The 25,696-nt window shown below is 43.9% G+C and overlaps 1 protein-coding gene across 1 annotated transcript in view; it reads left to right on the top strand.

The window, feature by feature from the left end:
- Window positions 1–25,338, top strand: part of LOC110506725 (Wilms tumor protein 1-interacting protein homolog) — a 39,792-nt gene extending 14,454 nt beyond the window's left edge. Inside the window, exons 2-8 of the mRNA XM_021586548.2 lie at window positions 11,116–11,217; window positions 16,411–16,478; window positions 21,668–21,730; window positions 21,972–22,102; window positions 22,317–22,368; window positions 22,901–22,969; window positions 24,179–25,338. Of these exons, the coding sequence (XP_021442223.1) occupies window positions 11,116–11,217; window positions 16,411–16,478; window positions 21,668–21,730; window positions 21,972–22,102; window positions 22,317–22,368; window positions 22,901–22,969; window positions 24,179–24,331 (638 nt within the window). The 3' untranslated portion in view covers window positions 24,332–25,338. The remainder of the gene's footprint in view (window positions 1–11,115; window positions 11,218–16,410; window positions 16,479–21,667; window positions 21,731–21,971; window positions 22,103–22,316; window positions 22,369–22,900; window positions 22,970–24,178) is intronic.
- Window positions 25,339–25,696: the final 358 nt, after the last annotated feature.

The raw sequence follows: 25,696 nt of genomic DNA, 5'->3' as shown, positions 1-25,696 counted from the left end.
TCAAATGTCGACCGCATTATCTACCAAGGGAATTCTCTTCGATTATAATCACAGCCGTATATATTCCCCCCCAAGCAGACACATCGATGGCTCTGAACAAACTTTATTTGACTCTTTACAAACTGGAAACCACATATCCTGAGGCTGCATTCATTGTAGCTGGGGATTTTAACAAGGCTAATCTGAAAACAAGACTCCCTAAATTGTATCAGCATATCGATTGCGCAACCAGGGCTGGTAAAACCTTGGATCATTGCTATTCTAACTTCCGCAACGCATATAAGGCCCTCCCTCGCCCTCCTTTCGGAAAAGCTGACCACGACTCCATTTTGTTGCTCCCTGCCTACAGACAGAAGCTAAAACAAGAAGCTCCCACGCTGAGGTCTGTTCAACGCTGGTCCGACCAATCTGATTCCACGCTCCAAGACTGCTTTCATCACGTGGACTGGGATATGTTTCGTATTTCGTCAAACAACAACATTGACGAATACGCTGATTCGGTGAGCGAGTTCATTAGAACGTGCGTTGGAAGATGTCGTTCCCATAGCAACGATTAAAACATTCCCAAACCAGAAACCGTGGATTGATGGCAGCATTCGCGCTAAACTGAAAGCGCAAACTACTGCTTTTAATCAGGGCAAGGTGACCGGAAACATGACCAAATACAAACAGTGTAGCTATTCCCTCTGCAAGGCAATCAAACAAGCTAAGCATCAGTATAGAGACAAAGTAGAATCGCAATTCAATGGCTCAGACACAAGAGGTATGTGGCAGGGTCTACAATCAATCACGGATTACAAAAAGAAAACCAGCCCAGTCACGGACCAGGATGTCTTGCTCCCAGGCAGACTAAATCACTTTTTTGCCCGCTTTGAGGACAATACAGTGCCACTGACACGGCCCGCAACCAAAACATGCAGACTCTCCTTCACTGCAGCCGAGGTGAGTAAAACATTTAAACGTGTTAACCCTTGCAAGGCTGCAGGCCCAGACGGCATCCCCAGCCGCGCCTTCAGAGCATGCGCAGACCAGCTGGCTGGTGTGTTTACGGACATATTCAATCAATCCCTATCCCAGTCTGCTGTTCCCACATGCTTCAAGAGGGCCACCATTGTTCCTGTTCCCAAGAAAGCTAAGGTAACTGAGCTAAACAACTACCACCCTGTAGCACTCACTTTTGTCATCATGAAGTGCTTTGAGAGACTAGTCAAGGACCATATCACCTCCACCCTACCTGACACCCTAGACCCACTCCAATTTGCTTACCGCCCAAATAGGTCCACAGACGATGCAATCTCAACCACACTGCACACTGCCCTAACCCATCTGTACAAGAGGAATACCTATGTGAGAATGCTGTTCATCGACTACAGCTCAGCATTTAACACCATAGTACTCTCCAAACTCGTCATCAAGCTCGAGACCCTGGGTCTCGACCCCGCCCTGTGCAACTGGGTACTGGACTTCCTGACGGGCCGCCTCCAGGTGGTGAGGGTAGGTAACAACATCTCCACCCCGCTGATCCTCAACACTGGGGCCCCACAAGGGTGCGTTCTGAGCCCTCTCCTGTACTCCCTGTTCACCCACGACTGAGTGGCCACGCACGCCTCCAACTCAATCATCAAGTTTGCGGACGACACAACAGTGGTAGGCTTGATTACCAACAACGACGAGACAGCCTACAGGGAGGAGGTGAGGGCCCTCGGAGTGTGGTGTCAGGAAAATAACCTCACACTCAACGTCAACAAAACTAAGGAGATGATTGTGGACTTCAGGAAACAGCAGAGGGAACACCCCCCTATCCACATCGATGGAACAGTAGTGCAGAGGGTAGTAAGTTTTAATGTCCTCGGCGAACACATCACAGGCAAACTGAATTGGTCCACCCACACAGACAGCATCGTGAAGAAGGCGCAGCAGCGCCTCTTCAACCTCAGGAGGCTGAAGAAATTCGGCTTGTCACCAAAAGCACTCACAAACTTCTACAGATGCACAATCGAGAGCATCCTGTCGGGCTGTATCACCGCCTGGTACGGCAACTGCTCCGCCCACAACCGTAAGGCTCTCCAGAGGGTAGTGAGGTCTGCACAACGCATCACCGGGGGCAAACTACCTGCCCTCCAGGACACCTACACCACCCGATGTCACAGGAAGGCCATAAAGATCATCAAGGACAACAACCACCCGAGCCACTGCCTGTTCACCCCGCTATCATCCAGAAGGCGAGGTCAGTACAGGTGCATCAAAGCTGGGATCGAGAGACTGAAAAACAGCTTCTATCTCAAGGCCATCAGACTGTTAAACAGCCACCACTAACATTGAGTGGCTGCTGCCAACACACTGACTCAACTCCAGCCACTTTAGTAATGGGAATTGATGGGAATTGATGTAAAATATATCACTAGCCACTTTAAACAATGCTACTTAATATAATGTTTACATACCCTACATTATTTATCTCATATGTATACGTATATACTGTACTCTATATAATCTACTGCATCTTTATGTAATACACGTATCACTAGCCACTTTAAACTATGCCACTTTGTTTACATACTCATCTCATATGTATATACTGTACTCGATACCATCTACTGCATCTTGCCTATGCCGCTCTGTACCATCACTCATTCATATATCTTTATGTACTTATTCATTATCCCTTTACACTTGTGTGTATAAGGTAGTAGTTTTGGAATTGTTAGCTAGATTACTCGTTGGTTATTACTGCATTGTCGGAACTAGAAGCACAAGCATTTCGCTACACTCGCATTAACATCTGCTAACCATGTGTATGTGACAAATAAAATTTGATTTGATTTGTTACTTTGGTCCCAGCTCTCTGCAGGTCATTCACTAGGTCCCCCCGTGTGGCTCTGGGATTTTTGCTCACCGTTCTTGTGATCATTTTGACCCCACGGGGTGAGATCTTGCGTGGAGCCCCAGATCGAGGGAGATTATCAGTGGTCTTGTATGTCTTCCATTTCTTAATAATTGCTCCCACAGTTGATTTCTTCAAACCAAGCTGCTTATCTATCGCAGATTCAGTCTTCCCAGTCTGGTGCAGGTCTACAATTTTGTTTCTGGTGTCCTTTGACAGCTCTTTGGTCTTGGCCATAGTGGAGTTTGGAGTGTGACTGTTTGAGGTTGTGGACAGGTGTCTCTTATACTGATAACAAGTTCAAACAGGTGCCATTAGTACAGGTAACGAGTGGAGGACAGCGGAGCCTCTTAAAGAAGAAATTACAGGTCTGTGAGAGCCAGAAATCTTGCTTGTTTGTAGATGACCAAATACTTATTTTCCACCATAATTTGCAAATAAATTAATTAAAAATCCTACAATGTGATTTTCTGGATTTTTTTCCCTCATTTTCTCTGTCATAGTTGAAGTGTACGTACCTATGATGAAAATTACAGGCCTCTCTCATCTTTTTAAGTGGGAGAACTTGCACAATTGGTGGCTGACTAAATACTTTTTTGCCCCACTGTATATATGAGAGAGAGACTGTATGTTTTATTGTCACGTATGTGTACGGTTAAGAACCTTGCTGAAGGTTACTGGCCCAATGCTGTGACCGCTAGGCTACCTGCAGCCCTACATGCACACCAATATCCCTGTTTGTTGACTCATATAAACATCATATCCGTTTACAGTAACCCAAATAAGCTCCTATCCTGGTTTTAAGAAACCCAGATAAGATGCCTGGGATATGCTGATCTTAGACAGGATACTGTGGCATGTAAACATCTTATCCCATTTACTGTTGTTTAAACCGTCTGCGCAGACTCAGTTTCACATAGTATCAGCTTAGAAATTCAGATGGGACAAGTTGGGATAGTAATTGATGTCTGACTGACTGTAGTCCTCACAAGTAGCCTATTATAATATTAACTCTTGCAGAATTACTTGTTTCTTGCAGTGAAATGATAGACCAAATGTTCATTTTGTCTCTGGAACATAAATATAATTGTTTTCTTTAATCTTGAGAAAAAACGAATGCGCGCTTGTTGTTGCACCTGTTGTGCAGCTGAAACATGCAGTTTCTTTCTGCGATATAAAAGCTGACAAAATGTCACTTTCAACCATAACAAATATGCATCCAAGGTGAAATGAATTACTGTCAGAAACATGTAGTATTGTTTTCACAGCTTTTAATTTCCTTAAAACTGGTCAACATACTCCCCGGTCCATAAATTTGCTCCGCGAGAGAAGCAAAAATGAAAGAGAACGCTAGCGATGTCAACTAGATTGTTGATAAAGCGTTCATTCTATCGATGTATGACATCATTCTGGTGAGCAATTCTTTTTTTAGTGTTCTAGAGCATTAAGGAATGACAGAATAGAAACTGCGTGTATATAATTATAGACTAACAAAGTTGACTAACGAATAGCCTTCCTAATGTCGGAAATTATAAGCAGAAAAATATCTAAATGAGGGGTACAAACTTTTGGCTAAATTAGCAATATTCTGTTTATTTATGGATACAGGGATACTCGTGGGTGGGAAATCAAAGGTGCATGTAAATAGCTTATCCTGAATAAATCAAATCAAAGTTGATTTGTCTCCTACACAGATTGCAGATGTTAAAGCTGGTGCAGCAAAATGTTTTTGTTCCTAGCTCCAGCAGTGCAATAAACAGTAAATACTAATACACAAAGAAGAACAAAAGAAGAACAAACAAGAGATTAATAAATATAAGAAAAATAAGACCTTCACCAGGATATGAGCTATTATCCGAATACTGTGCGAATGTTAACATTGTCAGAGTGCTTGTGGTTCTAGATCTGGAATCTTCAGAAACACCATGGAACACTCCAATCTGATATCTTGTTCACTTTTAGTAAATCTAACTAGTTCAGGTGCTGGACAGATACACATTTTAAAAAGTCTTCAACTCCCACAGTAGTTTATTGAGACACACAAAACAGACAATATTTCGACCCCACTGGTATCTTTTTCATGTTCACTTTTAGGTTTTTACATAACTACACTTTGCAGTCTTCTGCCTCTGTCGTTAAAGGGAATATAGAGGTAATATGGGATCTACCAAATCTGGACAGTAATATTTTATTTTCTTGCCCATGGCTGTTCTAGATATTTATTTTGGCCAAGCTGTTGTGATTAAGATGATTCATAGTTTGGCTATTTATTCTTATCAGAGAGAATAGCCCTAATTTTTCCTCTTATCTTTTCTGAGTGCAGGAACAGCGTCACGAGTTTAAGTTGCAATAGGAAATGCCAATATTTGACTTTGGTCCAGCTGAATGACTCTTGTTGAAAGGAAAACATGTAGGCCTAACCTTTGGATAGCATTGGGGTACCGTAGTCCTTCATTTTTTACAATTTTATACAGAGTGCGAATTACGGAGGATGAATGAAACATGAGCTCCTCTAAAGGCAACAAAAGTTCACCTTTGGGAGGGTTGTTAAATATTTATAATTTGATGAGATGCGCGTCAACAGCAAGATGCATCAATCTCACCGGAGAAAGCATCCAAGCGAGCAAAACAGCGCCTGTCATACTCTTTTTGGCCAGACAGCATCATATACTGAGACAGAGGGCTGCAGTTTCGCTCGCTCGGATGCTTTCTCCGGTGAGTTAGATTCAACCACTTGCGAATTGAAAAATGATGAAACCTTATTGAAACATTATTTCATATGATTTTTATTTTTTTATTATTCATATTTTTGGGGAAGTATATGGCTTTCATTGGCATCCATGAATACACACCACTGTAGTAGGCCTAATGACAATTGCTGAATATCATTATGGTGTTTTTAACAGATGTCTCTTTCCTTTCATGAAAATGACCTGTGCACAGTGCACTGTTTGGATGCTGGAATTATTTTAGAGTGAACGAACTTACGCTGCCACAGTTAGTCTACTTTTTGAAGTGATTTGTTTGAGAATCAGATTTAAACATCATTACTGGGTGTGTTCATGCCACATTTAAATGCAATGCATTTTTGTCTTTACTATTAGGCCAATTTAAAAAAATGTTGCGTGCACAAGGCTCCCAAGGATGTCACGGTATAATTCGCACTCTGATGTCATAGATGTAAAAAGCAGGGATGGGGTCAATTCGGAATTTAATTAAATTCAAACAATGAATTTGAATTGACCACACCCCACAGGAAGCAGAATTTGAATAGAATTTGATTTGAATTCAAAGCCATTCAATGCAACTCAACTGAGACGTGAACATGAAAGTCTCATTTATTTGGGGTGTGGCTAATTCAAATTCAAGAATTGAATTGGAATTAAGAGCAATTCGCAACTCAATACAGAATTGACCCTAACACAGGTAGCCCTTTAGACTCGTACCCGTATACGGATTGAAAATGGTAGACTTGGACACTGATAAGCACCTGAATTGTAACGGAGTGGCTGTACAGTAATATGCTATACATGACGTCAGAGCTCAGGGTCTCTGTATGGGTTTTAACTGACAACCATTCTGAACTTGAGCACCGCTCATGAATAAAGTGTTGTATCTGCAAGAATTCACCTCACCTCTGTCCCTGGTCTTCCCTGTCTGCCTGACCCTGCTGAGACCCCTGTCACCATCTAATCCTCCTAAAATGAGGCATGAGAAAGAATTACCTTGGTGTACATTTATTCATTATATTATCCAAGAATAAAGTCAATGGTTCAATAATTTAAATAACCATTATTGTCACGATCGTCTGAATGAATGGACCAAGGCGCAGGGTACTTAAGAGTTCCACATGTTTAATAGATATGAAACTCACCAAAAACAATACAGAAGGAAACGTGATGTTCTGGGATGCTCACAGGCAGCTACACAAAATCAAGATCCCACAAACAACAGGTGGGAAAAAGGCTGCCTAAATATGATCCACAATCAGAGACAACAATAGACAAGTGCCTCGGATTGGGAACCATACCAGGCCAACAAAGAAATAGAAAACATAGATTGTCCACCCTAGTCACACCCTGACCTAACCAAATAGAGAATTAAAAGGATCTCTAAGGTCAGGGCGTGACAATTATTCCCAGATCCCAGACTGTAGCTTTAAACCGCTGTCCTGTAGCTACTGTAGGTCTACCCATCAATTCAAGACGGAACTTTGTGTCATTGACTGAATCTATAGCAAAATTCACCTGAGCTTCATAGACTGCTCTTCCCTGGCTGTCTGACCCTGCTGGGACCCCTGTCACCATCTGATACCCTGCTAAGACATGATGAGCATGTTGTGTACTGACCGCACTAGAGGGCTGCATTCCCGCGGGATACATGTGGGATCTGCGGGTCCCCACAGAGATCAGGGCGGCGCGGCCAGCATTTTTCATGCTGCAGGCAGGTGCAGGCGGTCAGACAGACTCCTTTGGGATGAAAATATTTTTGTTGTCCCACAGATTATTTTGATACAGTCCTCTTTCTGCGTGGTATGCACTAGCCTACCTATTGAGGCACATATTTTTTGCATTATTCATACGCAGCTTCAACTTCAGTAGACTTGACCTAGTTGGGTGTGAGAGTTCAAGTGTGCCTAGTGTGTGTGGTCTCATTGAAATAGAGTAGGCTTCCTCCATGGGTGGTGAATCTCATGGCAGTTAACGAATATGAAATCAACTTAAATATGTAAATAAATATTGATAATGAAAAGAAGTGAGTCGAAGTGCAATGAATAAATGTAATCATCTTTGAAAATGATTACCCATTTATTTGTCTCTGCCTGTAAATCGTCTTCCTGAAAGGTAAGCTATATCCTATAGAACTATGCAAAATATAGCAAGTGTTGCTGTCATCATTCTTGCTGCTTCCACTTCATTAGCCATACATGCGAGCTCTGGTGCACGTGTGGTCTCAATTAAATAGAGTATCATGGGGCAGTCATCTTTCCAAGGAAATGTACTTCCTAAATAGGCCTATGATTAGGCTATAGTTTACTACATTGCCTAGAGATAGGTCTAAATATTTGAATACCCATATTTCTCAGTCTGAAAATCTTCCCACTCCTAAAAGGTAGATTATAAAAATAGCTGAAGAGAAAGTACAAGTCTCTCCAACTCTGCTGTCTTCAAACTACATTTAAGATATTGACTGATATAGTCAGGTAATACAATGTAAGGGCCATTTGAGAATCTCTGGTAATTTAACCTATTTCTAAAGTTACTTATGTTGTGCATTTGATATTTCCTATGGGGCGCAAAATTGCTGGGACCATGGCTGGCAAGTGAGCTGTGTCACATATGCCTAAAATAACATTGCGGGACTGCGGTTGGGTTTGGGATCAGTTCTTGCGGTAGCGAGTTGGAGTCGGACAGAAAGCCAGCAGGTGTGGGCAGGAGCGAGATGATAAAGATCGGTCCCACACAGACCTCTACTGTGCACCATGACAGTGAAGCCTGTAACTTTAGAGCTGTTTATTACTGTGTCAGTGTGAAAAATTGAGAATTAGCTTGGGAAACTGACAGATCAATATCGTTACATTGACAAACTGACTAATACAACTCACATTGCACTGGCAAAACGTCAGAATATCAATCTTCAATTGTTTGGCCGATGGTTTCATTGTTTGATTCAGGTCTAGTTTGTTTGAGGAAAAAATAAGAGCAAATGTAATCCAACTTTTGGCCAGCTTTCTCTCCGACGGTACATCAACTGGTAAAAGCTTGTCAAGTTCATTTTTAAACGTGACAAACAAAGGCTACAAAACATTTTTATACATACAACTGCTGTTAGATAGTGATATGAGGTGGCTATTATTACTATCTGACAGATAACTAGAGGCTAGAGCTGGCCTGGCTGTGGTAGCTACTCACTAGCATAGCTTTTTCATTCACCTCAGTCGAGAGGGGGTGAAACATTAGCTAACGTCACACAGTTGCCTCGTTTTGTATCTCATTCCAATAATAAAACTGGGGGGGACAAAAATGCAATTTTAGATTGTGAAGGGATCTCATCTTTAGTCTAATAATTTCCCCATAGCCTCCCAACTGTTCCCTTTTAATTGCTACCATGATTATGCGTTTTCATCTTTTTTTCTGTAAGAACAGATTAAGCCCTATCCATATAGGCCAATTCCCACCAGTCTAAGGGGTTAAGACCTGTCAAAAAGAGACAACCTGCTTCTATAGCAGTGTAAGTCCAGCACATATTTTAAATTGGCTTGGCTCTAGAAAGTATCGTTGCCTTGAAATACTGTCAGAATAAATTGGTAGAGAGAGGACTAGATGATGACACTCTTTCTTCATTACTGTCATCATGGGAGGAAGGTGGTGGTGGGGGGGAAGTCAGCCCCCTGTAGAGATGTTGTGTTCTGTAGGCGTGGTGACCCTGGACTCACCCCACCCAGGCTTTGACCCTGCGCTCACTGTGGAATGTGACCCCGGCAGAGGCCATCTTGTGCGTGAGAGGAAAGCAGGGGAATCATTAGTCCAATGCTATGTCCAAATAGTTGTCACCGGCTGGGTGCCTTCCTTAGTAAGGGTTTACTATTAACCTAAAAAGAACCACGTAGATGAAAGTGTCTAGTCCACACCTGTGGGTAATTCACCTTTTTTCCTCTAAATTGTCTAGTGTTTGCAGGTCAGTGGTCGTCTGCAGCAAGTAATTATACTATCTGCGTCCGTTGCCCACTAGCATAGCCCACTAACCTTTGCTGAGTCACTTTGTCATTGTGCCACATTAAGAGAATGCTTCCTGCCAACCCCTAACACCCCTGGTTAATGTATTTTTAATGTAGATACAACATAGATCAATGAACCTCACAGAGACAGTTTGGTCCAAGTACTGTATATACACCCTTTATAGATCATTGATGGAACATGGAAGTTACTAGCTAAAGCAGTTACAATGACGTGTACTTTACTGCTGTATGAAACTAGGATTCATGATGAATATGTTGCTGATAATGGTTGGCAGTTAGCCTAGCGGTTAACTGTGTTGGGCCAGTAACCGAAAAGTTGCTGGTTTGAATCCCTGTGCCGACTGGGTGAAACATCTGTCAATATGTCCTTGAGCAAGGCATTTAACCCTAATTGTTCCTGTAAGTCGCTCTGCCTAATGACTAAAATGTCAATGTAAAATAATGATGATTATGTCAACAGATGTTAAACCTCTCTGGGATAGGCGGGACGCAAATGTCTCACCTGGCCAATTACCAGGAAAAATGCAGAGCGCCAAATTTTTAAAAAATGCTATAAAATTTAAACTTTCATTAAATCACACATGTACGATACCAAATTAAAGCTACACTCGTTGTGAATCCAGCCAACATGTCAGATTTCAAAAAGTATTTTCGGCAAAAGCATAAGAAGCTATTATCTGATGATAGCACAATGTCAACAAAGAGGGAGTAGCATATTTCAACCCTGCAGGCGCAACACAAAGCTCAGAAATAAAATATAATACATGCCTTACCTTTGACGAGTTTCTTTTGTTGGCACTCCAATATGTCCCACAAACATCACAAATGGTCCTTTTGTTCGATTAATTCCGTCCATATATATCCAAAATGTCCATTTATTTGGCACGTTTGATCCAGAAAAAAACGGTTTCCAATTTGGGCAACGTCACTACAAAATATTTCAAAAGTTACCTGTAAACTTTGCCAAAACATTTCTAAACGTTAATAATCGATCAAATTGAAGACGGGTCTATCTGTTTTCAATACAGGAGGATCACAAACCAACGCTACTTTTCAAGTCTTGCGCAACTCTCAAACAGTACACATAATGTTACCCTGTTTCATGATGACCGTACTTCTTCATTGCACAAAGGAATAACCTCAACCAGGGGTGGTGGTGACATCCAGTGGAAGCGGTAGGAACTGCAAACAAGTGCCTAAGAAATATAGTTTCCCAATGAGAACTCATTGAACAGACAGTGACCTCAAAAAAAATAATTCTGAATGGTTAGTCCTCTGGGTTTTGCCTGCTACATAAGTTCTGTTATACTCACAGACATGATTCAAACCGTTTTAGAAACTTCAGAGTCTTTTCTATCCAAATCTAATAATACTAATAATATGCATATCTTAGATTCTTGGCATGAGTAGCAGGAAGTTGAAATTGGGCACGCTATTTATCCAAAAGTGAAAATGCTGCCCCCTATTAACTTGTGTCTATTCCCTCCTCCAGGTATCTGTATCAAGTGTGGGAAAGGTGTGTATGGAGCCAGCCAAGCCTGTCAGGCCATGGGGAATCTGTACCATACCAACTGCTTCACCTGTTGCTCCTGTGGTAGGTGTATATATCCCTCTGTCCTCTACTCCTACTCAGCAGCTGCATCATTGGCTGGCATCACAGATGTCCTGTATTTTCATTTCTTAGCACAACATTGATGTTGGTTGCCAGAGTGTCTTTGGGAGTTATCAGCAGAATGCTCTATTCTCTATTTGACAGGAACACGGATGATATTATGGAACGAGTGGGTTGTAGAGACGGCTGTTGAATCTGCAGTCAACCTGAAAAAAAATGTGTTTATGCATGTAATGTGTATGTGTTTATATGTGTGTGTAGGGCTGTCCTGTCACCTGACTCCAATTGTCCTCTCTAGTTTCAAGTGGAGACGAGGGTGAAGCTGGAGAGAGTTTGGAGCAAGGTTGCTTTCATTCATGCGCTGATGTACATGGATGCTGATCCCTTGGCTTTGGAAGAAATGCATATAATTGACATGTAATTGAATACATATACTATCAGGTGTATTGTGTGGTTGAAGAATGAGGGGCAGTGTCTCTAATCCCGAGGTTTCTCTACAGATTTCTTTTGACCTGCTTTGAAACGTGTACTTGAGTCAGACCAGAGATATACTGTAAGTCTGTTTCTATTGGTCAGACATTATTGCCCATCTATAATGGTTTAAACAGTACAGAAAAAGAGAATCTATACTTCTCTGTTATTCAGAATTTAAATTAGTTTGGTGAAATCTATCCAGAAGTGAAGCAAGTCTTCCCCTTCTTATTCTAGTGGTCTCTGTATATAGATGACAACAGGCCCATCTTGACTCTTGCGATGGTTTATTCCTAACGTAAACTCTGTGATGTATTATTGGGTCTCTTATGAATGGGAATGTTTGATTTTTAGAGTGTTTTCAACCCCTCTGAGAAGTTTAGTTTTAAAGTGCCTGCAGATCTCTAAACACACCTAATGATGTATCAACTTATTTGTTGACAAACTGTTTTTGTTTTACTTTTTGACTAAAAGTCCACAAACGTTATTCTGTAAGAGTCAGGAGCTCCATAGCAGAGAGAGTTCAGTTCTCTGAGACATTGCTGGCTGGTAGCCTTGGGCTTTGTTTAACCATGCATAATTGAGCCCTCCTCTTGGCTTGCTCCTATGGTTGCACCCTTTTTTCATGAAATGGCCAGGAATGCAAACTACCCCCCTCCACTTCAGCCGGCCTTCCCATGAGGACCTCAATCAGACAGTCACAAAGTGTACCAGGCCTGCTTATCAGAGGGGGTCGGCCTGGCATGGGCTCTGAGCAAACAACACACACATAAACACACACACAGATAAGAGCACACAGACCGATAAACGCACACACACACACACACACACACAGAAATGTGTGCGCGAGTAATTACACGCTCACACACCACGCACACACACAACCCCCCCTCCCCTACCCACCCAAACATACCCACACACACCTCCTCATTACTTTACTAGTCTCAACTATACAGTCATAAGACATACCTCTGTGACCTGTTTATTTCCTGTACTGGTGTTGACGCCCAGCTCCTGACTGGATCACCACCCACTTCCTCCTTCCACATGCCTTTTGTCTGCTTGCTCACATGTATCCATGCCTTTAATGGGACACGCTAGTGATTAACTAGTTACATCTGTGTTACTGTAACACATCCTGCTTGTGCCTCTAACACCAGCCAGGAGAAAACAGCCAGGGGCCTTGTATTTCTGAAACCTGTTTATGATGCATTGTGGTTTCCTCAGTCACTCACCAGCTGCACCTGGCTGGCTGGCTGGCACAGGGCACACAGCTCAATGTTGTGCTGTCTGCTATGGGGTTCTGGCTGGGGTATTGTAGCTGGCTGAAGTAAGTAGAGTTAGCCTGGCTACTCCCCATATAAATATAATCTAGTCATTCTATTTCTATGCTACTCCCTCATCTGAGTGTAAATTGTGGGATCTGGCCAAGGTTTTAAATGATGTACAACAGCTTGGTGGTGTAAACCATGCTGCCTTTGGCGATGGTTCGACTACTTGATCATGACTTTCGCTGTGATTTAGTTGTGGGGGAGTTTCTAAGAGAGACTGAGTGGGTCATGGTTTTATCCTAGCTCTTAATGATATTAGAGAGACTGGGAGATTCTGTAGCTTCTGGGTTTTCTATTTGAGAGATGTGCTTGTGGCTCTGTTGGTGACTTAACTTGGCTGTTCTCTTTAAAGAGAGACTTACTTAAAAACAATTTGGAAACAGCAGCAGGTCAGCACATGCTCACGTTGCCGGGATCGAAACATTCCTGTCTGAAGTCCCGAGCAATCTGAGTGAGTCACTACCTCCAGCATCCTTCTTTTACTTACCACAGTAGTGGGCAGGCCCTCCCCCCGCCTCTCCCTCTCTGCCTCCTCCCCCTCAGATCCCCGCTGCCTGCCTGCAGGTGATAAAGGCCCACTTGTTCTGAGAGGAGAGAGTGGGAGGAGAGGGAGGAGGACGGAGGAGAGGGAGGAGAGGGTGAGAGTGGGTGGGGTGGAACCTGAGAAAGTACAACATGCTTGATGTTTCCCTCCTACAGGAAGAATATGTACATACTGAACATATGGGGATTTGGGTACAGTTGAATTTAAAAGAGATGGTAATTTAGGACATTATTCACATTCTTGTCTTGGCTTAGCAACTATAGTTAAAAAAAAAGTTGCCTGTGGCCAACAGCCAGGTAATTAAAAGTCAACATAGTAGCATAGGGATTTTATAAACCATATGTTGGAATTATCATGGCCAGGCCAACTAATGACCTTGTGTAGTGAACTACTGTGGCTGGTCCTGGATCTCGAGGGAGAGAATCTTAACAGTGAGTAACCTAACGACTGTCAGTTTGCGGACTCTGCACCTCACAGGGCACAGTAACATACCACTTAAACAGCAGAGGGGCCAGTGAGGACTGGAGCTCCACAGCCGAGCCCAAACTAAACCCAGCCTGCATCACACTGTTGTGGTTTTAGGAATTTAAGATCAGTGAGGGATGAAATCACTGTAACGTGAGGTCATTGTGATGTGAGTTTGTTGTCTCAATGGGGTTGGAGGGATGACACAGATCCAATGACATGTCCAGATGCCGGGCTGGTTGGCACCAGGAGTGGCAGTCAGCAGTGCTACAGTACCGCAACCAGGCATCCATGACTGGTCCACAATCTACCACACTGACTACATGATCACAAGACTTTGATTGCTGGAGTATGACTCACTAAGGATTTTATTTTTCCTCTGAGAATTATTTTATTTGACCAGTTTATTTTACCAGTGCGTTGTGTTTTAAATGTTGCTTGTAAATGTATTTCCAATTCTTATAGAATGTACTACTTATATATCCAAGCCTTTTGCCAGCTTTACGTGATTCATTTGTGGAATTTCCGTTGAATTGTTTACAATGATTTCTGAAGGGTTAAATATCTTGCTGAGAGAATCACTCCCATTATTTCAAGATGCACGGCCCTTTATGTGCATGTCTATGAAACGCAGCACTGAGTCATGGAAACCAATGTTGGAGCTGTAAAAACTATGTACAGTATCTTGAGTGTAAAATCCCAATCAGGGAGCCATTTGGTCCTGAACTCCATGGAAAATGCCACATGTCCCACCGTGCTCAGGGGCTGTGAGCTGAGGAGAAGAGGAGAGGAGCCCTGAGCCCAGCCCACTGCAGCCAGCCCAGCACTTTCCTCTCCTGTGACAAAGGCTAGAGGGAGAGAGAGGGAGGCAGGGAGCCCTCCCCCTCTCTATGAGGGAACGAGGGAGGGAGGGTGGTGGAGGGGGGTTGAATGGGACCAACTAGTGACCTCAGGCAGAAAGAATGTGCCCGTTTGCTCAGGCGGCCCGCTCCCTTAGCAGAGCACCACAGTCAGCGAGCGCCGAGGGCTTTGTGTTTCACCTTCCAGATGCACTCGATAGAGCAAAGGTCACCAGACAGACACACATCAACATGCCCCAGCTCTGGCTCACTGGTGTGTTGTTGATTTGAATGTAATGTTTTTTATAAGTTTAGTCACTCTGAATTAAAAGAGCTCCTCCTCTGTAGTCAACAGGAAATATGTCTTTTCTCTCTCGTCCAGCCTCCAACTCTAAATGCTAATAGTTCCTCGCTTTCAGTCTTAAGTCTCACCTATTGTGTGAACAGCATTCTTCGGCTGCTATAGCCATTTATGTGGGTGTTAATGTATTGCTATCTCCCAGCAATGTGACACTGTGTGTGAAATACCGTGATTCCATACATTTGGGTGTAAAAAGGGGGACATGTCTTTCCCAAGCCAGGACACCCATACAATCAATGGCAGCTCAGGACGGCAATTAAATCTGACTAATCCTGCAGATTTATGAGCTCCATGCGCTCTGTCTGCCAGGCTGAAGTCACTGCGCTGCCAGAAAGAGAAGAGACTGCTGCTGCCATTTAGTGCATTTGAATGGGCATGCATTAAGAGAAGCATCGCAGGGGGCGCAAAGGCCAGGGCCAGTGGGAGTGAGCAGTGAGGAGAAATTCCCTTTTATCCTGTGGAATTTACTGCTACTGTGCTCATGGAGCCCCAAAATGGTGACTTTGGGGAGGGACTGACTGTTAGTATGGCCCTGGCTATACCAGACATGGGGAAATCCTTTGCTCAGGCTCCTGTATTTGGGCTGTGGTGGTGTGTGTGAGTGTGTGTGAGATGTACACAATGGCAGGGGTAGTGGCGAGGAGGGGTGAGGAGGAAGGGGAGTTTGTAAAGCTGCTTGGGCCTGGTCTGGATGGTGGGGCTGTAATGATTGTTTGCTGGTTCTAAGTAGAAGGAGTCCCATGGGGAGCAATGGATGACCAGAGTATTGAAACAGTAGTGTGGACCTCAAACGAGCAAACCTACATTATGCTACTATCATCTGCTTTACTCACTGGTGTTTCCTGTTGACGTCTGTTATTGTTGTGGCTTTAATGAAACAGAGAGGAGTCAGGGGAGTAGGAGGCAGAAAGTCAACTCCCATTTCTGTTTATTCTCAGCAATGCAGTTTTGGATAATGTATTTCAAATATCATCAGGAGAACCCCTGGAGCATTTCAGCATTGTTCAAAAGGCTGGAAACACTATTTCCTTGATGTATTAACTTTCTTATAGCTTACGGGTTGGGTAAAATCACATAGCAACATTTTTACAGTCTTCACTTTGACAGGGTCTGATACAGGAACACTTCTATACCCCAGCTCACACACTTACTTCTCTTCTTCAGGGAGGAGGCTGAGAGGGAAAGCTTTCTACAACGTCAACGGCAAGGTCTACTGTGAAGAGGACTTCCTGGTGAGTTACAACAGATGTTGTCCCTGCATGCCTCCTTATGCACATGCATTTATGTGTATGTTATGTTCATTATGCATATGTTCAGAGGTTGAGTTCTCCATGTCCTTCATACACACTCACCCCTCGATGACAGACTTGGGAGAGGAGCGGTTGCATATTCTAAAACCCTCCAGAGGAAACAGACGTTTCACTGCTACAATTAAGGTTAAGCACCACCCCTCCAATTCCCACTAATTTCCCCCAAATTTCCCCAAGGAGCACAATTACCCCACTGCTCTCATCCCATTACTCCCCAGCACTTAGAATTATAGAGGGAGGCGGAGTGGCTGTGGGCAGCTGCAGGTCTCAGACGGCCTCCTGTATTGGACACAATGGGAAACAGACACAAGTTATTAGTATGTATTGATCTCTTATAGACGTCCGTCAATCTATGATCAATGGGAACCAGGTGTTTTATAGCAGTCGTTTTTGTCTTCCAAAAAGATACAGACTTATTGTTTATTACTACTGAATTAGGTTGTTAGGTTGCAATTGACTTACTTAATGTAAATTAATCACTCCATTACACATAAACATTGCCAATTGGCCCCTAAAACAGACTTTCAATTGGCTCAGAGGATGAGTGCTAAGAGTGGTATTGGGTCTCCTCATACTGTAGATGTAAAGAATAGATCCTAAAGGGGTCAGGTGGTGGATGTGGCTGTCACGCCCTGACCTTAGTTATCTATGTTTTGTGTATTATTTTTTGTCAGGTCAGGGTGTGACAAGGGTGGGTATGTGTGTTTTTATCCTGTCTAGGGTTTTTGTATATCTATGGGGTTTTTGTATGTCTAGGTAAGGTAATAGGTATGGTGGCCTGAATTGGTTCCCAATCAGAGGCAGCTGTTTATCATTGTCTCTGATTGGGGATCCTATTTAGGTTGCCATTTTCCATTTTGGTTTTGTGGGTTATTGTCTATGTGTAGTTGCATTTCAGCACTCGTGTTTATAGCGTCATGGTCGGTTTGTTATTTTGTTAGTTTGTTTAGTGTTCTTTGTTTTAATAAAGAAGAATGTATTCATCTCACGCTGCGCCTTGGTCTCATCGTTATGACGAACTTGACAGTGACAATCATTCAGTCAGATGTATTTATAAAGCCCTTCTTAAATCAGCCGATGTCACAAAGTGCTGTACAGAAACCCAGCCTAAAACCCGAAATACCAAGCAAAGCAGGTGGCAGGGTAGCCTAGTGGTTAGAGTGTTGGACTAGTAACCGGAAGGTTGCAAGTTCAAATCCCCGAGCTGACAAGGTACAAATCTGTCGTTCTGCCCCTGAACACTGTTCCTAGGCCGTCATTGAAAATAAGAATTTGTTCTTAACTGACTTGCCTAGTTAAATAAAGGTAAAATAACGGTGGCTAGCACGGTGGCTAGGAAAAACTCCCTAGAAAGGAGTTCTCTAGAAACCTAGAGAGGAACCAGGCTCTTCTGGCTGTGCCGGGTGGAGATTATAACAGAACATGGCCAAGATGTTCAAATGTTCATAGATGACCAGCAGGGACAAAAAAACATAATTACAGTGGTTGTCGAGGGTGCAGCAGGACAGGAGTAAATGTCAGTTGGCTTTTCATAGCCGATCATTTAGAGTATCTCTACCGCTCCTGCTGTCTCTAGAGAGTTGAAAACAGCAGGTCTGGGACAGGTAGCACGTCCGGTGAACAGGTCAGGGTTCCATAGCCGCAGGCAGAACAGTTGAAGCTGGAGCAGCAGCACGGCCAGGTGGACTGGGGACAGCAAGGAGTCATCAGGCCAGGTAGTCCTGAGGCATGGTCCTAGGGCTCACGTCCTCTGTGAGAGAGAGAGAGAAAGAAAGAAAGAGAATTAGAGAGAGCATACTTAAATTCACACAGGACACCGGATAAGACAGAAGAAATACTCCAGATATAACAGACTGACCCTAGGCTGAGACAGGAGGCTGAGACAGGCTGAGACAGGAGGGGTCGGGAGACACTGTGGCCCCATCCGACGATACCCCCGGACAGGGCCAAACAGGCAGGATATAACCCCACCCACTTTGCCAAAGCACAGCCCCCACACCACTAGAGGGATGTCTTCAACCACCAACTTACCATCCTGAGACAAGGCCGAGTATAGCCCACAAAGGTCTACGCCACGGTACAACCCAAGGGGGGGCACCAATCCGGACAGGAAGACCACGTCAGTGACTCAACCCACTCAAGTGACGCACCCCTCCTAGGGACGGCATGGAAGAGCACCAGTAAGCCAGTGACTCAGCCCCTGTAATAGGGTTAGAGGCAGAGAATCGGAGAGAGGGGAACCGGCCAAGCAGAGACAGCAAGGGCGGTTCGTTGCTCCAGTGCCTTTCCGTTCACCTCCTGGACCAGACTACACTCAATCATAGGACCTACTGAAGAGATGAGTCTTCAATAAAGACTTAAAGGTTGAGACCGAGTCTGCGTCTCTCACATGGGTAGGCAGACCATTCCATAAAATTGGAGCTCTATAGGAGAAAGGCCTGCCTCCAGATGTTTGCTTAGAAATTCTAGGGACAGTAAGGAGGCCTGCGTCTTGTGACCGTAGTGTACGTGTAGGTATGTACGGCAGGACCAAATCTGAAAAATAGGTAGGAGCAAGCCCATGTAATGCTTTGTAGGTTAGCAGTAAAACCTTGAAATCAGCCCTTGCCTTAACAGGAAGCCAGTGTAGAGAGGCTAGCACTGGAGTAATATGATATTTTTTTTTGGTTCTAGTCAGGATTCTAGCAGCCGTATTTAGCACTAACTGAAGTTTATTTAGTGCTTTATCCGGGTAGCCGGAAAGTAGAGCATTGCAGTAGTCTAACCTAGAAGTGACAAAAGCATGTATTCATTTTTCTGCATAATTTTTAGACAGAAAGTTTCTAATTTTTGCAATTTTACGTAGATGGAAAAAAGCTGTCCTTGAAACAGTCTTGATATGTTTGTCAAAAGAGAGATCAGGGTCCAGAGTAACGCCGAGGTCCTTCACAGTTTTATTTGAGACAACTGTACAACCATCCAGATGAATTGTCAGAATCAACAGAAGATCTTTTTGTTTCTTGGAACCTAGAACAAGCATCTCTGTTTTGTTCGAGTTTAAAAGTAGAAAATGTGCAGCCATCCACCTTCTTATGTCTGAAACACAGGCTTCCAAGGAGGGAAATTTTGGGGCTTCACCATGTTTCATCGAAATGTACAGCTGTGTGTTATGCGCATAGCAGTGAAAGTTAACATTATGTTTCCGAATGACATCACCAAGAGGTAAAATATATAGTGAAAACAATAGTGGTCCTAAAACGGAACCTTAAGGAACACCGAAATGTACAGTTGATTTGTCAGACAACAAACCATCCACAGAGGCAAACTGATATCTTTCCGACAGATAAGATCTAAACCAGGCCAGAACTTGTCCGTGTAGACCAATTTGGGTTTCCAATCACTCCAAAAGGATGTGGTGATCGATGGTATCAAAAGCAACACTAAGGTCTAGGAGCACGAGGACAGATGCAGAGCCTCGGTCTGACACCATTAAAAGGTAATTTACCACCTTCACAGGTGCAGTCTCAGTGCTATAATGGGGTCTAAAACCAGACTGAAGCATTTCGTATACATTGTTTGTCTTCAGGAAGGCAGTGAGTTGGTGCGCAACAGCTTTTTAAAAATGTTTTGAGGGGAATGGGAGATGCGATTTAGGTCGATACGTTTTTATATTTTTGTGGTCAAGGTTTGGCTTTTTCAAGAGAGGCTTTATTACTGCCACTTTTAGTGAGTTTGGTACACATCCGGTGGATAGAGAGCCGTTTATTATGTTCAACATAGGAGGGCCAAGCACAGGAAGCAGCTCTTTCAGTAGTTTAGTTGGAATAGTGTCCAGTATGCCGCTTGAAGGTTTAGAGGCCATGATTATTTTCATCAATGTGTCAAGAGATATAGTACTAAAACACGTGTCTCCCTTGACAAAGTCCCTAGCTTCCTCAGAGTATTGACCACCAGCTCTGCCCTGTCATCGGGGCAGATGGTCTGTCTGGGGGGGGTTAAAGGGGAAGCCTGGAGTCCCCCTCCCCATGCACCCCTCACCATCCCATCTCCACCTGCTGCCTCTGTCCCACCATTACACTCCCCCTCCTCTCATCAGGCCATGACCTCAGGGTCATGCGCTTTGCAGATGGTCACTATGGGACAAACATAACGATGGTAATGCATGTATAACTCACATTTAAATCCCTCATTGACTTCAATGTGATATCTTATGTTCAAGTTACACATGTCTTACCTCGAGTTCGGGTACATCTCCTTGTGTTTGTGTGACTGTGGTGCAGACTTTTGGAGACCACCAGTAGTAGAGAGCTGAGGACTGGATGGGTGCTGTACTCCTTCTGTTAGTAGAGTGCTCTGATGGGTTTGGTTTAGGACAGGTATCGTTACAGCAATGCCGCTGGTCTCTCATATACATCTCAACCAAGAGAGGAGACACGACCAACTCCTTTCACATCAATATAAAGAGACCAGCAGCACCCCCTATAGATGGTGTCATTTAGGCTGTACTCTGGGTGCCTACATTTACATTTAGGTCATAGTGTTAGGGGTTCTCAAACCAGGGTTGGGGTCAATTCCAATTAAATTCTTGAATTCACTTATGAAGTGGAGAATTTACGTTGAATTCAAATTGAATTGGAATTTACTTGAAATTAGACTATTTGGACTGTTAGAATTTAAATGGAATTGAATATTTGTATATTTCCCAGTTATTGGAATTAATGCACTTAGTATCAAAAATGGACCACAGAATTTGTTTTAAATCATTTTAACTTGTATTTCTATATTTCCCGTAAAGATAACTAAGCAGTTTGAACAATGACATGATCAGCCTCTATTAGAATTTGTGGAATTCTTCAGGAAAATATTGAATTGGGAATTTAATTATTGGAATTGACCTAACATTGGAATTGAGAGGAATTGAATTATCTCTGAATTCAAAAACTGACATACAATTAAAACTGAATTAAATGGAATTTACAGGGAGGATTTAAATTAGAATGTAATTTGTGGAATTAACCCCAACCCAAGTCAAAACCATACACAGTTAACAGTCAAAATGTAACAGTTTCCATTGCTACATGTTAGAATATTAACAAACCCAGTGATAAGTCTCTTTTTTTAATCTCCCACAGTACTCTGGCTTTCAGCAGACGGCAGAGAAGTGCTTTGTATGTGGTCACCTCATCATGGAAATGGTAAGAAATAACCTAATACTGTAGGAGGGCCTGCTAGATAGTGATAGGAGACAGCAGAACAGTATGCCTGTCCCTCTCTGGGATTTCTCTTTAGCAGTACTGTATCTCTGCTTGACATGTGGCATCATACCTCCTAGTGTAGTTTTGTTTCTGTATCTGAATGCCAACGGGCTGGTGTGATTGACTCCTACTGAGAGGCCTCAATCTCTAGCCTTACTGTTATCTGTGTGTGTGTGTGTAGATCCTGCAGGCACTAGGCAAGTCCTACCACCCTGGCTGCTTCCGCTGTGTGGTCTGCACAGAGGGTCTGGACGGAGTGCCTTTCACTGTGGACGTGGAGAACAACATCTACTGTGTTAAAGACTACCACACGTAAGGACATGTGTCTCTCATAGATAATGCCAACATGTGTCTCTCATAGATAATGCCAACATGTGTCTCTCATAGATAATGCCAACATGTGATGAAGTCAGCATGCACGAGTTTCTTCATTCCACAGTACTCTTTAAATCCTGGTTTGTGCTGAAACTGATATAAATTATACAGCATGTACCAAGACTTAACTTCTACTCTGTTTCCCCCACAGGGTCTTTGCCCCAAAATGTGCCTCATGCAACCAGCCCATCCTCCCTGCTCAGGTAATGATGTGCCAATGACTGTTTGTATCTTCTCAGCTCCTGCCACTAGAGTTTGTCAGAGTCATATATAGCATATACTGTCGAAGGTTGGGCCAATGTGTTTTTGTCTGAACGTTCTGAGATTGACATTTTCTCCTCCATAGCAGTTGCTAAGTGATAATTGACGCTTCCGCGCTGTGCTGTTTATTTCGGATAGTTTTCAAAACGTATGAAGATATCCAGTGAAAGCAGATGAGCAATTAATTGACACCACAACACAGTACCTACGTGGATACACCTTATCCCCAATGCTAATCAATAAAAATGTCTGTTAAATTCGCTGCTCTGTTTTGCTTGTTTACAGCGGGTCATTTCATAGGGAATTGTTGGAGGCGATCTCATATTGTTACATCTCATCATAAAGGCACTAATGTGGCATCCGTTCTAAAAACCCATGGCGTCCGTTCTGACCGAACTCTCTTAATATACAGCTCTGGTTGTTGGTGCCAGTGGAGACGGGAGGGTCTGACTGACTGTGTGTGTTTCCTGACAGGGCTCTGAGGAGACCATCCGGGTGGTGTCCATGGACAAGGACTACCATGTGGAGTGCTATCACTGTGAGGTGAGACAATGTCATTACCACCCTGTTTGTGTGTCTTGTCTTATTTATGTGTTGAACGTAGCCAGCACATTGGCTATGATCATTAAATGTCTGTCCGTTTTAGTATAAATGCTATGGCAGTATGGGTGTGTGCGCTACACACACAAACTGAACCTCAGTGAGAGGCAAACCAATGTGGTGACTCATTGTCCAGGAACATTCCAGAGTTGAGCTGTGGGAGGTGAGAGAGGAGAGGGTAGGGTGATAGCGCTGGACTCAGCTGGACATCAGACCAGGGGTTGTTGTTTGACTACCCTGGAATCTCAGCACTCTGAGAGACCGCTCAGACCACTTACTCACTCAGACACATGTACAGGAAATCATCCCACGTGACCTACAAACCTCAGTGTAATCAAAGTAATTAGTGAAGTCAGCCAAATGTAATTCCTGACAGTGCATTCATTAACACAGCAGTTTAATGATAGCTGTGTCAAGTGTAAGCCATTGTAACCAGGGCTCAAATAAAGTGTGTGTGAGTTTGATCAAGAATTTTATGTTTAATGGCAAAAGCTGGTTGACTCATTTCATTATCACACATTCCAGGGAATAGCTCGTATCCCGTCTAGGTGAGTGATAAAGGTATTATGTAGACAATAGGTAATCATTCAGCAGCCTCTGGGGTTGACAGTCATTACAGGTGTCTAAAGTCCAGGTCGGCAGGGGATGGAAAATTCATCACATATTTAAGAAATGGTTAAGAGCCCCGTATGTAATTATTATTTATTTAACTAGGCAAGTCAGTTAAGAACAAATTCTTATATACAACGACGGCCTAGGAACAGTGGGTTAACTGGTCTAGGAACAGTGGGTTAACTGGTCTAGGAACACTGGGTTAACTGGTCTAGGAACAGTGGGTTAACTGCCTTGTTCAGGGGCAGAACGACAGATTTGTACCTTGTCAGCTCAGGGATTTGATCTAGCAAACTTTCGGTTACTGGCCCAATGCTCTAACCACTAGGCTACCTGCCACCCCATATAAACTTGACAGGAATACCCATCAGCGGCCTTTCATATCAGTCGAGAGGTATAAAAGGTAGAAATATGAAATATGGATAGTTTTGAAATCCAGCACCTGCTAAAATGCATTGGATGGGTGTATATAATATTTTCCTTCACAAATTTCCAGCTACTGCAGTTCACTGAGTCTATCTCTCTCCCTCGGTGTTGTAGGACTGTGGCCTCCAGCTAAACGACGAGGAGGGTCACCGCTGTTACCCCCTAGATTGCCACCTGCTCTGTCACGGCTGCCACATCCGCAGGCTCAAGGTCCCGGTGCCCGGACACCAGCCACCCAGTTACCCACTACACGTCACTGAGCTGTGAGAGGGCAGGGTCGGCGAGGAACCAACCCCATCCAAGCCCAACCCACCGCTGACCTGCCTCCCAGGTGACCTGAGACAACATAGCAGAAAGAAGAACGAATCCCCCGCCCACGGAATCCCGGGAACTTCAGAACCTCTTCTTGCATGACAGAACAGAACAGAGAGACCCTGGGAGACTTCGCTCTCTACTTGCCGGCCGTGCCCTGGGGAGAGGAGATAGATACAGGGCCATGGACAAGTCACAAGACCGGGCTGGGAGAGAGTCCAGTCTCTCTCTCTCTCTCTCTCTCATCAGTTTTTTTCTCCCTCCTTTCTCCTTTTGGTCTGTGAACAGTGAAGCAGGCCGAGGCCCCAGCCCACCCAGAGGCCCTGGCCGATGTCAGCACCGTGACCCCTTCACATTCATCACAGTGGGGACTGGCCTGGATGGAGGGAGGGGGCCACTCTCTCTCTATCTCTATCGTTCTCTTTTTTCCTCCCTTTCTGTTTTCTTCATTCCTTCGAGCTGAAGCCCTATGCCATGATGCATTTACTGCTCCTCTGTCAGAGAGAGAGAGAGCTGGACAGCGTCTCTGCCAGGAGGCTGGGAGGCCATGAAACAGGCCGCTACATAACATTCCAGCACTGTCTGGCAGGGTTAGAGGGTTGGACATGCTGTGCCTTCAGAGTGGCCTTCCACTGAGAAACCCCACCGAATGGTGACAGTGCCACAGTCCAGCTATCTACGGCTCCTTTTGGCTATGCAAGGGTACCGAGTCTACCAGCAACAGAGCGCCTTCGTGTGCCTCTGTGACACACTCTCCTGTACCATCCCTTCGTGTGACTCTGTGACACACTCTCCTGTACCATCCCTTCATGTGACTCTGTGACACACTCTCCTGTACCATCCCTTCGTGTGACTCTGTGACACACTCTCCTGTACCATCCCTTCATGTGACTCTGTGACACACTCTCCTGTACCATCCCTTCGTGTGACTCTGTGACACACTCTCCTGTACCATCCCTTCATGTGACTCTGTGACACAGTCTCCTATACCATCCCTTCATGTGACACAGTCTCCTGTACCATCCCTTCATGTGACTCTGTGACACATGCTCCAGTGCTCCTTGGCATAGTGGATGTTCGTGGCACCACATGCGCTGTCAGTAGCCACAGCGCTAGCCTGGGCTGGCACTCATTCCACTTAGCAGTCTTAGTAGACGTGACCTCGAGAGATTCACAAGCAGTGTCTCAACGATTATATAACAAGATAAAAAGTTAGAAGCACGTAGATTGTCTTTTATACATGCCTATATATTTTGCAGACAAGATTCTAGAAGTGTAGTGTATTTTTTTGCTGCGTTATTATTATCAAATGGAATCGGA

This window comes from Oncorhynchus mykiss, chromosome 26 (assembly GCF_013265735.2).
Source record: "Oncorhynchus mykiss isolate Arlee chromosome 26, USDA_OmykA_1.1, whole genome shotgun sequence".
Classification (NCBI taxonomy): Eukaryota; Metazoa; Chordata; class Actinopteri; order Salmoniformes; family Salmonidae; genus Oncorhynchus; species Oncorhynchus mykiss.
The sequence above is the reverse complement of the archived record's forward strand: the minus strand, read 5'-3'. Positions and strand labels throughout refer to the sequence as shown.